This window comes from Phoxinus phoxinus (genome assembly GCF_949152265.1).
Source record: "Phoxinus phoxinus genome assembly, chromosome: 16".
NCBI classification, from domain to species: Eukaryota; Metazoa; Chordata; class Actinopteri; order Cypriniformes; family Leuciscidae; genus Phoxinus; species Phoxinus phoxinus.
In genome coordinates, this window is record NC_136891.1 from 31,368,989 (window position 1) to 31,382,803 (window position 13,815).

Below are 13,815 nucleotides of genomic sequence, written 5' to 3' on the forward strand. Positions count from 1 at the left end.
TTGTTTATCCATCGTGGAATTAGCTGAATTAAAAGGAAGATGTGTTACATTATATTTTGTGTAACCTTCTGGCCCAAGGAAGGCAGTAGATACTGAGTACTAACCTCACTCTTTTCTTTGGCTCTCTGTAGGATGCGTTCCTCAATTGTCCCTTTGCAAATAAGCCGATAGACTGTGACTTGCTTGGTTTGTCCTAGCCTGTGGGCTCGATCCATGGCCTGCTGGTCAACTGTTGGGTTCCAGTCACTGTCGTAGAAGATCACCTGGAAAGAGAGGAAATTCGTCACATTAAATGATCTCCACATATGAACTCATTCCTGTCATGTCTAATCCACAGATTCACGTCGGTTTAAAAGCCTCAGATTGCACAACTTCACAGTTAATTCGCTGTCTTTCTCGCTGCATATTGCACACAAAACTGAAAAGCACTTTCTGGATCTGGCAAGCTCTTATCTGATTGGCTAACGCAACTTCAGGGAGTGAGAGCACACAGGGTTTTGTCATCAGTCTGCTTGAAAACAAAATCATGTTTACAAAGTAAGGGGCTGATACATCTTCACAAATAACAAATAATCACTGGAATGCCAAAGTTTGACAGGATAGTGACATCAAATAAGTTTTTTAATTTTTTTATTTAGTTTTATGTTTTAGCAATAGCGTTTATCTTTATCTTTTTAGTTGACATGAGAGTGTAAAATTAAACCAAATATTCAAACCTTTTATCTATTAATTTAAATAGTCAACATTTAACAAAAACATGTTAAAACATGAATGTACTACCTTGTACTATCAAAGAGCCTAAGTTTAATGGTGTTCATTCACTAGAATAAAAAGTTTTAAAAAGCATTTTTATCATTAATTCTGTCAAAGTAATTTAAGTTAATTTAATAAATTAATTATGTTTCATGCAATAACTTTCAAAACATTAATCATTTATGCATGGGTTTTAACAGTAAAAAAAAATAAAAGTAAATATTTTCCATTTAAAGTTATAATAATATTCTTTCATTTCAGTAAAGTGACACTATAAATAGAAACTGCTGCATTATTATTTATCTGTTTGTTTAATTCCTTTCCATTATTGCGGTTTCCACAATTTCCCACCCCAAAACAAAACCAACTGTGGTTGGTCGCTTTTCATGCTGACCATTTAGTCAAAGCTTCAAAGTGTCCATATTAAGGTCAATGAGTGCAGCGCTAAATGTCTTCAGGTTCATACTATATTATGGGCCGTTCTCATGGCCTCTGGTGGGGGGAGGTGATCTGGTAATCATGATGTGCTGATGGGCCATGGCCTCACCGTGTCTGCAGCTGTCAGGTTGATCCCCAGGCCTCCGGCTCTGGTACTGAGGAGGAAGACAAAAATATCCGTCCTGCAAAGGGAGGGGAGACCAGAACAGTGAGAGAAAGCAAATAAAGCGGCGGCAGATCGTGCTCTTTAAGGGGCCGGCCCAACCACCCAGGATTTACACAGAGAGACGTTTCAATATACAGCACACTCCTCTAGAAAATAAAAACCAGAGCCCACTGCACCCACAGAGAGCTGAGCTAATGCAAACCAGACCCTGTGAGGAAGGGTGGGGGAGAGAAAAGAGCGCAAAACCCTCTGCGTCTGACAGCACCGCCAGGGATGAGGAATTTACGCTCGGTGACTTTTAGAAAAAACAAGCCCCAATTATGTTTAAGAAGAGACGGGCGCTTACAGACGTGTGCGTCTCCTTTTCAATCCTGGCTGTCAGGCAGATGAAAACTCACCGGCTCTGGAAGTCAGCCACCATGTCCCGCCGCTCCGAAATCTTGGATGAACCATCCAGTCTCATGTAAGTATGCTTGCGGTACACCATATACTCCTGCAGGACAGTTGAGAAACATTTCAAGTAGGAAAATCATGCAGGGAAACAAGTCAACAGTATGAAACTGGTGTCTATTTCACTTTAAACCTCTGGTTTTTAATAACGTTCCCCTTAACACACTGCCACAGACCCTCATTAACATTGGGCAGACTCTTTTCAGGGACTTTTCTCAGATGACCTCCCACTCTCCTACGCCACCCAGAGTGAAGTCTCGATTCCATCGGGCCTACGACTCCACTGGACGGCCTCCCAAAAGCACATCTGGACTGTATGAAGCCAGCATTAGCACTCTCCCTGACATTAAACGTCTTTGATTAGGACTTTGTTCCAGCCTGAAGTAACATTAGATCACAAACACTAAGCTTCTCTGCAGCTGTAAGTAACAAATGGGACCATCTTAAACGGCATTATCCCGCTGAGAACATTACTCTAGGTTAGCAGAGTGTCGGACATAACGTGATTTAGCCCGAGACTTAGGAACAATGCCCGGAATACACTTGAACAGACCTCAAGTGGGAGCTGAGCTGTTGAACACATAACAACTGAGAAAACTTGACCAAAACACTCAAGGGGTCTGCTTGGAAAGACACACATTGCTATCGAATAAGGTTTTTCTAACTGGGATCCAGCGAGGGGGTGCTGGGTGGTCCACAGAAAAAAAAGATTTTACAAAATGCTTATTTAGGGCTGTCAAAGTTAACATGTTAAGTTCAGATATAAATTAAATGTTTAATGTAATGTTTTAAAACATGTTATTGAAACCTTATTGTAAAGTGTTACGCAATTATTTAATGATAACGTTAGAATAAAATATTCTCCGTATTTTACAAAGTCCACACAAAGTGATGGTTAAAATGTAAGAAGCTATATCACGTCAGCTGAAAAAGATTATTTCAGAGGAAGGATTAATTATTCCCTTTTTATTGAAGATTATGATGCCAAACATTTGTTCTCTTTTGAATTATGCGCACCAATGAAATGTTTATAGTGAGACCAGGAAGGTGCTTTTAAAAAATAGGGTTAATTTAGATTTTTATGTTGACTTTAAGATAAAATATAAAGTGTAGCTTTGCATGCAATGCCAAAACTATTAGACAAATAAGAGCCCATGTTTTTCCACGCTTAACTTTTTCTATAGACTATCTACTTCACAAATAAAGGAAGTCTAGTCTACGTAATCGGACTTTAGTGAGACTGCCATGGAAAATGCTTAAGCCAAAACGAACTGGAAGGATATTCCTTTTGACTTGAGGTGTTTCTAGACTACGAGAGCTGTTGTGTAGGACTATAAGCGGCCCGTGTTGACAATGTTATTGGAGGCTTCTACATTTAGCTCCATGTTTGGCTTGCTGCTGAACATGTGGCAAACAACTGTGTGCCTTTGGAAAAAGTGATTGTTTCCTCCAGTTATCTTCTCTCAGCCGCCTTTGTCCAGCTACAACAATATGGAGCTATTTAACAGCAAACACTCCTTTCACAATGCTTGATCAAATTTCGCCATCTCTTCTTTTGTGAGATTAACACTCAAAAAATATTGAACATGTAAACAAAAACAAGTACAGCATGACCTCAGAAATCTATAATCGGTTCAGTAGACACATTTCTGTGGACATGAAGGAAAAAACATGTCAGAATGACCTGACGTAGTTACGTAATGTTCACAGAGCTGTCAGTCAGCCACTGTGAGAAGGTCCTGGAAGTACTCACCTCTAAAAGGTCTATCATGCGGGTCATCTGAGAGTAAATGAGAACTCGGTGGCCCTGAGACTTCAGTCGAGTCAGCAGCAGGTCTAGAGTGTGAAGCTTCCCGCTGTCTGTGATCAGAGACTCTTTGTCTGAAGAACAAAGCGGAGAAAAACATTTCAAAAACACTGAGAAACGGTAAATAATGTGTCAACTCACAAGATCCAAACTGTATCCCACACTGTCGGAATGGAGCTGATTAGATAAATCAAAGGAATATAATGAATAAGCTTGTGGAGTGACAGCAATTTCCCCTCCTCCTGTAATCACTCCGCGTCAGCTCCACTCCGGGTTTTCCATTTCCTGCTCCTCACTGACCGATGACAGAAATCCCACTCTCAGTAGCAAAATTTGGACCCAGTTACCGATCCAGAGTGAAGTTCTTTAAATATGTTTGATCACTAATATCTTGAACATCTAAGAACAAAACATATTAAAAGAAAATACTTAAGAGAAAAAATATATTACGCGCAGGAGGAAGTTATCGGAATTACCTTTCTCATATTTAAAAAATAAAATACTGCCTTATTCTGCAGTAAACATTAGTGATGCATGATATATTGTTACCAAATTAGTTACAGGCCAATATTAGAGATTTTTTGTTTTTTTTTACATTTAGATTCCAATGTTCACTATAAGTTAATCTTTAAAAAAAAAACACTACTAACACAATGTAATCTTTAGCAAATATCAAAATTAATTTCCATTTTTCATACTGTACATTATAATGTTGTATAATTGTTGAATATTGGCCATAACATGAAAATAACTATTGGCTTATTGATGTCAACATTTACAATGTGTTGTTTTTTTTCTCACTCGTCTTAGTTGAAATTATTTTCTGTAATTCACATCATCCTTCATTTATGAATCCAGATTTCAGTTTTTAAATAATCAAATCTACATCAGTTATGTAATACCTCAGCACATGTGACTGACGTTCACAGACCAGAGAATCTAGTGGCAATGGGCTGTCAATGCTGTCACCCCAACAGTGCTTCTAAAAGAGGAAGCTCAGGCTTCCCATTGTTGACTGGTGCAACCCTTGACCCCAAGGGCAGCTCATGGGGGGTAAGTTAAATGACCCTGCTGGTTATGGGCACTCAGAAAGTGATTATACACACAAAGTGAGCCGGCTGCCAGAGCAATCTAGAGATCCCCAGAGAGAGTTTGAGGCCTGCTGGCCGAGCCTTAGACCGTACCAAAAGCATGTCAAACACACGGTCAGCATGGCCATGTTGCTATTACCACATCATGTCCATGCTAATGTGAACCATAGCTGAACCCTGACTCAACACCCACATCACCCTGAGAGGGTCACGAGTGTGACCTTTACAATGAGTGGAGGAGAATGGCTCAAATTAGCTCATATACTCCAGAATCTCATACTCACAAGGTAATGACCACATGGATCTAATTTACTCCAACCAAGATGAACATTTGCTCTAAGGCAGGGGGTCTCAAACATCAGGCCCGCGGGCCATATTCAGCCCGAGAGATTCTTTTAATTGACCCCTCAAGTGCTGCTCAAAACTAACAAACAAGCCTGCAATAGTTGGGTTACATACAGCTACACTGAACTACATAGATCAGAAAACTAGATAACATCTAACCAATTTGTTTGCAGAGAGGATGGTAATAATAAAGAAAAAGTAATCATGAAGAAATTCACAACCATCAGTTTCAGACAGAGCAGACGTTCTCTTGAAAACTATCAAAAACGTTAAGGGTTAAAATGGGTCATCTTCAGTTTATACATCTCTTGATTAAAAGCTTTTTCTGAATTGAAAATGAAATAAAGCATTTCACTTGGTATAAATATATTTCAATAAACATTAACGTTCAGAAGTTTGGGGATGGTAAGATTTATGATGTTTTTAAATAAGTAACTCATGCTCACCAAGAATGGATTTATTTCATTAAAAAAATTGGTGAAATATTAATGCAATTTAAAAACAATTGTTTTTGTCCTGTGATTGTAAAGCTGAACTTTCGGCATCATTACTCTAGTTTTCAGTCACATGATCCTTCAGAAATCAGTCTAATATGTGGATTTGCTGCTCAAGAAACTTTATTTACTCTGCTTTATTTTTCTTATCACAGTTGAAAATGGTTGCTGAGCTAAATATTTTTGTGGTAGCCACTATATAAAAAATGAACATATGAAACATGATCCTTTGCTAAATAACAGAAAAAAACAAATTTTTTCTTTCTGTTAAGGCAACCGTGCTGAATATTGTTGTTTTTTTCTGACCCCAAATTTACATAACTTAGATTTAGATTTACAGTGACTTGCAGCTGAGCGTGCACATTATAAAGATCTACTAGAACTTATTACACACAAATAATTATTATACACTACACAACATAATGATTATATACTATACTACTTTTAGACCACTAAAGACTGCTCGAGTGATCATATTTCATTGCCTGCTGAAATGCATGTACACGTTTAACAACCATATCCCACAGTGCTAACAGCAGCAATAGCTTCTTTAGCAAAAAGCAGAGGTTTCAGGTTTCTGACAGAGAAGGACGGTTTCATGAAGAGAAGAGAGACTCCCATACGCTCTTCCCCATAAAGCTCTAATCTAATGGGTCTGGCGTCAGAGGAATAAGGCAACAAGCTGCCAGATCCCCCTTTATGAAGCCCCTGATGAAGATGGTGATCTAAGGGGATGATGTGATCGCTGGTACCCACAACTCAACGAAACCGGCACCACAGAGTCTCCTCTGGTGTTTCCATTCCCTTCTTATCAAATCCCCCCACACGTCCTATTTCACAAGCCTGACGACTCTGCAATTACTCCGTTTTTTTCAGTTAGACTTTACATGCTACTTCATCTAAAACATTTGGTGAGTCCTCCTTAGACATGCTTATCAAACAAAGCTAATCTCGTTACATTTTCAGAGGAAACTAACCAGGGCGACTACATCATTTAGATTTCAAAATAATGGATAAATTGTGTTGGCATGAAAGCTCATAGAGGACACTTCATTTACTTTCAGGATGACTTCCAACTCGACTGTCAACTGCGAACCGAGGGGAGCTCAAAGTTACCAAGCATTGTACCAAGTTACCATGGTTACCACTATCAATCCAACCCACCTGCTGGTGACAACCCCTTAAAAGTGCCCTTCCAGGAGCTTCGGCTCTAATCCAATCCCTCCCGTCCAGAACTCAGGTCTGACCCGAGGGTGACCCAGTTTAAAAATCTGCCACGGAGCCCTGGGCGAGCTCATTAACCCCGCTGCCTACTTAATTGCCCTTCCGCTGTATGCTAATTTCATTAAATCAATCTGAGCTTTAGGGACATTTCTTCTGGCAAAGGGACAGTAGGTGAAAGCACGCACCAGGCTCTTATGACCTCTATGCTATAAGATTAGCTTTAGTGTTTACTGACGCCCTGTACAACCACTGGCCAACACCTAAACATGGGCACAGGGCCAAGGGGTAAAGTTGATGCTTAACACAAACAATATTTGTTTTTCCACTCTATGACACTTCACACAAACGTTGGTTAAGTGACTGTGATTACTGCACCTTAAAAACAGGGTAGAGTTGCAAAAATAAATGATGTATTCATGCTTTAGAAGGGCATGAGCTCAGATTTGAAGTGTGATATACTTCCAAATTAAGGGATAATTCACTCAGAGTAAACATTCTGTCATCATTTACTCACCCTCATGTTGTTTTAAACATGTTTGACTTTATTTATGCTGTAGAATAAAATAAAAAAAGATATTTTGAACAATGTTTCAACTGTATTTGTCCATACAATGGAAGGCAATGGGGTCCAAAAAAACAATGGGTGAAATATCCCTTTAAACTTTATAAAGTGCTGATTACAACATTTAAGACATAAAACCTAGACCAGCAGCTGAAGAAATGTTCAGATCGGTGGGATATTCCATCTAAAGCCGTCTTTTTGAAGTCTACAGGTAAAGACTGTGTAAAACGCGACACATCTGCCACACACTTGTTTATGGGGTCTTGCAGCAGTCAAGCGACCACAGATCTTTCTGAGGTGGGAAGTGAAACGAGCAAATGAGAGAGACTGTCATTAAGCTGTCATATATCGATTGTACTCGCCAGATCCCACCTGGGATCTATGCACAAACCCAAACACAAAAAATATGTGACCACATTTTCAATTTCACACAAAATGGAGAGGCAAAGCAGGCTAAAACCGAGCAACATGTGACCTCTGTAGGCCAGAGGGAGAACTGCAGAGGGAGAACTGCATCAGGGAAGCAACTCGTTTCATGAAAGGTCGACATTATGACATTTGCAGCCTTTGACCTGCAAAAATAAAATGTGGTGGCCTTGAGGACATATTGAGCAGTGGAGCTCATGGGAAATCAGGGTTCGAATCTGTCCCAGGTCATGTTCCCATACCGTTCCCCCCTCTCACCCCTTTATTTTCTATCCTAGTCTTCTCCTACTATAAGAAAGTGAATGTAGCATCAGACAAGTTTATTAGATGTGTGATATATCAATGTGATTGTGCTCTTATTTTTTGGTAAGTAATAATAATACAAATATACATTTTAATAAACAAACTAAGGCGTTAAAAACAAATAAATAAATAAATAAAATAATTGACTAGAAAACATGATAAAGAAGGATAAGGTTCCCAAGCACCTTGGTGAAGCCTGGCTGTTTTTCACAGCCAGAAAGGCGGGGCGAGGGAGCAGATCGCAAACAATTATGCAGTCACTGTTGTTTGGGCCCCAAATCAAAAAGGCCAGGAATATTTCCGGCCATTTTGCTGGAGTGCAGAGATTCTTTGAAAGAACAGGAAGGGAAAGCAGAGTTTCCCACAGGCTGTCTGTGAGCTGAGCTCTGCAGCATTCTCACTCTCTCTCCCTCAAAACAACAGCTCAAAGCAGCAGTCGCGTTACAACAATGTGCAGAGCTACTGTGAGAGAGAGCCTGTCCTTCTGTGGCCGGCCCACAATTCCTGCGACACCAAAGGTACGGCAGCAACACGCTAACACACTCACGAGTATAAAACACCCGATGGGTGGCTGCACCAATACGTGTGTGTGTGTGTGTGTGTGTGTGTGTGTGTGTGTGTGTTTGAGTAATGATTAAGAAAAATACAGTAAGGCAGAGGTAAACATGCCTAGATTTGTTCGATCTGTAACTCTATAACTAAAGTTCAAGTTGTATTATTATTATGATTCTTTATTAAATGTATGACATGGTTGTGTGATCATAATTTTTTGCATGACTATTTAATATAGCTACAATTCAAAACTGTATCTGTAACTTCATATAATATATATCAGGGGTTTCCAATCTTTAAGATGCCACAGACCCCCAAATATGATCAACATTTAAAAGGCATCTATACAGTTTTCTTGTAAAGACCCAACTTTAAAAATGTATGTTAATGTAAAATATTATTTGGAAAACATTTAGTGTCTATTAAGTTACATTATGTTTTTTTTCTACTCATTATAGTGCTGAACTGTTATAGCACTGTATTTATTTATTTACCCATTTATTTTGATATTATTTTTTACATTTACATAACATTCTCTAAACATGTACACAGACCCCCTAGCACAGTTGTTCTCAACCCCAAATCCTCCCATTGTCCACAGCAATATTTACAGGCCTAAACCAAGCCCTAGATAATATATTTCAGGTCTACAAGCACTAGACCTTTCCAGGTTTTCACAGACACTGACACAGACACTCCTGTTCTTTTTTTTTATATAGGGGTTTATGTTGGGGGGGCTGGGGGGGGGGGGGGGGCTGGGGGGGTATCTCAGCGTATTTTAACACTTGTTTTGTCTTGAATATGTGTAAATATATAGCCATCTTGAGGCCCCCTTGACAGCTTGCTGAGGCCCATGGTTGAAAAACCACTGCCCTGGGGCTGCCTTGTGGTCCCCGTTTTAAAACCCCTGATCTATTTAACCTTTTTCTACATAGTTTTTTCATTTGCAGTTATATTTTGTATATTAAAGATTAGATTATTCAAGACTATTAAAAATAGTTGTCCTATAATTAGAAATTGATCAACATAGTATCCCATTATTGCTAATAAACACACTCCACCAGTCTTTATATGGAGATGTCGGCCTTTAGTTCCATTAGCCAGTGGTGGGAGCGCCTGCATACATCAATGACTCTTACCCAGTCTTGTGTCATTTCCTTCCCTGGGTACAGTATGACTCTGAGAAAATGGGAGAAGTGCGCTCTGAAACACCTTAAGCCTGTGAATGAGCATTCAGAGTGATACACACACACACATTCAAAGCGCTTACCTAACGCTGTGCAGAAACAATGTCCAATAGTCCAACTTCCTTGCTTTGTCCCCCCTCCCAACTTCACAAGCGCTCCCAGACCTCTTTCTCTTCCCCAGTCTGCTCCCAGCAATTACACTGGAACGCGCACACAAACACAGGCCTGCGCACAGTTCACGCTGCAGGCTCATGCAAAAATTTGTCTTATCTGCTAAATAAGTCTTAAGCATCGCCTGGCACTAGTCCCATCGCACTGCCGCGCTAAACATGTGACAAATGGCTGCGCATTGGTGCCAAAACAGTGACAATGACTAAGAGGTGCACCGACCCTGAGAAGTGGCCTCTTACGTGACCCCCAGCCCTCTCCCATGGGCCTACATCTCGTTTTTAGCCACGATGTGAGTTTTCTTTGATTGAAATGCACTTTGACCCCAGAGCACAGCAGTACATTGGGGTCCCCCAGGGCCTAAAGTCTTGCCATTAGGAGCTGGGATGATCTGGTTTGTGTTCAGTCTAAAGCTGCGGCCACATTTACAGTTCCTCTGCAAAATTTCCTTTCGAAATCCAGTCATTTCGAAAGGAATCCATGCAATCAGAGGTTTGTGCGAGCGCAAAAAAAATTCCCCACACAGATTTCACTCGTGCTCAAGTTGGTCACGCAAATTATCTCCGTTCACCAGAAGAAAGCTGCTTTGGTTTGATTGCTGTGCTTCATAAATTGCTACACTATTCCTAATAAACATTAGACATTTTTGCCCGCAAAATCTCACAGCAAAGTACCAAAGTACCTAAACCTACAAACCTAAACAAACTTGCATGATAACTCCCACCCAGGATCTCACCTACCTGGAATCCTTATGAAGGACCAGCCATGTCTTTGCTGCAGGGCCATGACGCCCCCTGGGCTCTGCGGGAGGAAGGCCTGCGAGCGCTGAGCCCAGGCGCGAGCCAGCTCGGGGGATCCGTACAGGAAGCACTGCTTAGCAATGAGACTCCCTCCATCGCGTATTAACCTCCATTCATACTCCGCACTGCGATCCGGACAGTAGCGTTCCATGGGAACTGAAGTCACCTGGGGAATGAAGAAAACTCCTTAGTCAACACCTCCAAGGCTGTTTACACTAATGCATGTTCTTTCCTCCAGATAATTGTCATCTATTCAGTCTTTGTATCACTAAGAAACACCAAACAAATTGGACCTTGAGGGGGGAGAAGAATCATTTCCAGTTGTCGAACGTGAACACACACACACACAGGCACGCACAACCCTGTCTTTCTGACATTTTGTCCGAACCCCGCCGCTCTGGCAGGAAAGCGTGGCAGAGGTCAGCGGTGCTAACAGCGCTAACAGGCCTTTGAGTAACAGATGACCATTTCCTGTAGTGATTCACACCGCTCACAATCCCTTCCACTGGCCATTTCTTTTCTCTCCCTCTCCTTCTCGCTTTATCCCTCTTTCAGCTTTATGGAGAATTTTATGGCGTGCTGACAAGCGGATGATATTATCTTCCTTTCATTCCTTATCTCTGATGAAAAACAGCTCAGCTTTGGCCAGGCTTCCAGTTTTGTAGCGAACAGCTGACCAATGGGAGCGCGAACACGCAGATGTGGCCATAAAAAGTCAATGGGTCAAGAGTCCCTCATGAATAAAGAGAAAAAAGGCAACTAATCTATCTTATCACTTTCCCACAGTGCCCATATGCCCCTGGTGCCTAGGGGCCTTTGCCAACGCAGTGCCAATTCTCACAGTGCAGCCATGTGGCCAGACACAATCCCGACTCTCTGGGCTGGGATAACACAGAGATAGCCTCACATTAGCCAAGTTAACAGCAGATGTTGGAGGAAAAAGAAAACAGTTCTTCATACGTGACTAAACCATTAACGTCACAGATATGTTTCAGTACAACACACTCATTTATAAAAGATTCATATCTTGACATGCTTAAGTAGGACGTTTTCCTGGGTCAACATCTTTTGCTGGTTCGGGAACAGCATTCCTATCTACCAGATTTTTAGGTTATTAGGTTAGGCTTAGGGTTACGGTTAGGCTTCAGTGCTTGAAAATGCTTCTGATAAAACTCATCATAAAATCATCTTTTCTGGTTTAAAGGGTGGAGAATGGTTAAGGTGAGGGATAGGAGAAGTCAAGAGCAGTGGTTCACACTGGGAAATACAAGAAATAAAATGAACACAAATAAACTAAATATTTACTATAAAATAAAATAAAAATTTAAATAGAACAAAAAAGAATAAGAATATAGAAGAATTATGACATTATTAATAATATAAATTAAATCATTAATTATAATAAAAATAAGAAAAGAAAACATAAGTTTAAGTAATCAAAACAATAGACAATCAAATAAAACAGAAAAAATAAGAATACAGGAGAATATAGAAGAATTATGACATTATTAATTATATAAATTCAATAATTAATTATAATAATAATAAGAATAATTATAATAAAAATAAGTAAACAAAACATAAGTAAATAAACAATTATATAAATAAAACAATTATTAAATTATTAATAATTAAATTATTAATTATATAAAGTAATAATGATACAAATAACTACACCTATGTATTATAACATTATTATAAAAAATAATTACAATAAATTACCATTAAGATTGATTAATCAAAATGATTTGATCACTATTATTATTATTAATAAAACAGATTTATTGGTTAAAATGAGGTTACTTCAAGATTTAAACTGATAATAATTATACGTTTGGCTAGGATTGTTTGATAGGAATGTTGATAGGAACCAGCAAACAATGTTGCAAGTCTTGACTTCCACATTCCCTGCGGTACCAAAGATGTCACTTCACAGTATCTTTAGACTATCTCAAAGTTTGAGACTATCCCAAATGGCAGTGTGGTTTTTGATGGGCTGTGTATTCACAGCCAGAGAAGCCGCCCTTAACCAAGACCTCTGATTTCTCACTGGTGGGCTTGTGTTGTTTGGTTACTCTCCACCGGGGTCATGATCAGCTGAGCAGAAGATCTGTCATGGGGTCAAAGAGGATAAATAAACCAGGCCTGTAGTGAGGGCCACACAGAGAACAGGGCTTTCATTTTTGATCATAAGTTTGTTTCTGAGACAGCGGGAGATCCCGGTCAGCAGCTGACCACCCTCAGTAGAAATCCACGCTGATGAGTTTCTGACTTTTGCCAAACAGTGACTGGACACAGAAAACAGAGATACTGCATATAGAATCCTGGATTTATTTCTAACCGCTAAACTAAGTGAAAGTTTCTGGCAGTTAATATGCTGTTTTCTGAGAGAAAGGTTGTGTGTTTCTCACCCTGGGTGTGACGGTGAGTAAAAACTTGGGTGGTTGGGTAGGCTGGCACGGTCTGAACGTTTTAGTTGATGAGCGTCTGCTGTGGATCACCACATCGGTGTGACAGATCGGCGAAGACCCTGTGGACGTGAACACTAAAATCCTACAGGAAAAGAAAGAAAAAACATCAGTATAGCATATTACACCATACTAAATCACAAACTGACAAAACGTCAACACGTACGACTGAGTGTGAGAGAATTGCCATTTTTCCCGCACAATGCTTGAATTTGTCAAATAGGAGTACATGGGCCTGCAGCGCCTCCTAGTGATCGCTTTACTCTCTACAACAAGTTACTCCTAATCTAATGTAAACCCAACTCCCATCTCATCAGCTCCATTTGTCAAGAGGTCACACTGAGCAGAAGTGATACCCTAAATGAGACCACGGTGCTAACAGACGTCCAGACGGGGTCACAGTCAGAACTGCAGCTCTAATGACCCACATGAATCATAAAGACCAGCCTATATATTTCTCTGTTTCCTGTCTGCATCCACAAAGTGACAAGAATAAACAGACCTGTCAACTTCATTTAGAGGAGACTGTGAGCTAATGATGGATGAGGTGTGAAGGGACATGTGATGAGAGAGAAAGAAAA

At 40.0% G+C, this 13,815-nt stretch overlaps 1 protein-coding gene across 1 annotated transcript in view; it reads right to left on the bottom strand.

Moving 5' to 3' along the window:
* Positions 1-13,815, bottom strand: part of ino80 (INO80 complex ATPase subunit) — a 39,462-nt gene that overhangs the window by 5,211 nt on the left and 20,436 nt on the right. Inside the window, 7 exon segments of the mRNA XM_079584592.1 lie at positions 105-263; positions 1,301-1,373; positions 1,756-1,850; positions 3,561-3,688; positions 10,707-10,932; positions 13,178-13,315; positions 13,317-13,319. Of these exon segments, the coding sequence (XP_079440718.1) occupies positions 105-263; positions 1,301-1,373; positions 1,756-1,850; positions 3,561-3,688; positions 10,707-10,932; positions 13,178-13,315; positions 13,317-13,319 (822 nt within the window).